Raw genomic sequence first — 1,345 nt, forward strand, 5'->3', positions numbered from 1 at the left:
AGGGGTGAAAGAGAGAAACAGGTGAGGTAAGGGGAGGGACAGGTGAGGGGGGGGCAGAGAGAGGGGTGAAAGAGAGGGACAGGTGAGGGGGGGGCAGAGAGAGGGGTGAAAGAGAGGGACAGGTGTGGGAGAGAGGGAGAGAGACAGGTGTGGGAGAGAGAGAGAGACAGGTGAGGGGTACGTACTGAAGATGGCGTTGATCCGGTGTGGGTCCAATGCTCGGCGCTGTGAGTGTGAGGCGGGTCGCCGGCTCCGCCCCCCCCGCAGGTTGCTGTTCATCAAGGTGTTCATATCAAACACCCCCATCAGCAGCATGCGGGCCATCGCCGTGGGAGACACCGCCTGATTGGCTGCCTGCCAGGAGCTGATGTCACAGAGGACTCCAGAGCCTGGGTACACCTCTACCTGCCTCACCTGCACAGGTAGACCAGACCAGGGAGGGGTTAGATTACCAGCAGGACCCTAATGAGGGGGTAAAGAGCTGCAGGCACGTGAATGTATGGCTAACGAGGTCTTAATGAACAGTTACGGAGGTCTTAACGAGGTCTATGACAAACAGTAAACGAGGTCTAAACATCCAGTAAACAAAGTCTTAACGAGGTCTTAACGAGGTCTTAACGAGGTCTTAACAAGGTCTTCAATAACAGTATACAAGGTCTAAACGAGGTCTACACAAACAGTAAACAAGGTCTTAACGAGGTCCTAACGAGGTCTTAACGAGGTCTTAACAAGGTCTTAACGAGGTCTTCATAAACAGTTAACGAGGTCCTAACGATCCAACGATATTAACCTCATCATTGGAGTCTGTCTGGAGTGTTGTTATATGATGATGTAATAAGACTTCCTGCGATACCTGTCCGTCCAGGTGGGAGGCGGTGCACTGGCTCTCTGAGCAGCTCCTCCTCAGCTCCTCCATATCGGTCTGTCTGCAGAGAGGAGCCTCCTCCCCCATGTGGCTCCCCAGGGGGGGGCCCTCCTCCTCCACCCCCCAGGACAGCTGGTCCACCTGCGGGCTGAATCCTGCATCCTGATTGGGCGGTGCGTGCTGCTGCGAGTAGGGGGGGTAATCGTCGCCCCTGCCTGTTGCCGTGGAGACAGAGTGTTGGCCGTTGCCCAACGTCTGCCACATGGTGGACAGGAGCCCGGGGATCTCTGGGAAATGTAAGGCAAGTTTATTTAAATAACACCTTTCAACACAAGGCAATTCAAAGTGCTTTACACAAATGAAAGACATTAAGAAACATATTATAAAATGGCATTTAAAAGCAAAGATAATAAACCATGAATAACACAGGTACATGAATAAATGTCATCATAAATACAACTCCTGTGCACTCTTTACCAT

General features: G+C 52.1%; 1 protein-coding gene across 1 annotated transcript; it reads right to left on the reverse strand.

The window, feature by feature from the left end:
* Positions 1–80: 80 nt before the first annotated feature.
* Positions 81–1,163, reverse strand: LOC104954030 (uncharacterized; the record flags this gene model as incomplete). Its single annotated transcript, XM_010781078.1, has 2 exons — positions 854–1,163; positions 81–414 (listed from the first exon to the last, which is right to left on the reverse strand). Coding segments are annotated over exons 1-2 (610 nt in total), but the record flags the coding sequence as incomplete, so codon positions are not given.
* Between the last annotated feature and the right edge of the window lie 182 nt (positions 1,164–1,345).

The sequence above is a fragment of the Notothenia coriiceps genome, unplaced genomic scaffold (genome assembly GCF_000735185.1).
Source record: "Notothenia coriiceps isolate Sejong01 unplaced genomic scaffold, NC01 NC01_scaffold00022603, whole genome shotgun sequence".
NCBI classification, from domain to species: domain Eukaryota; kingdom Metazoa; phylum Chordata; class Actinopteri; order Perciformes; family Nototheniidae; genus Notothenia; species Notothenia coriiceps.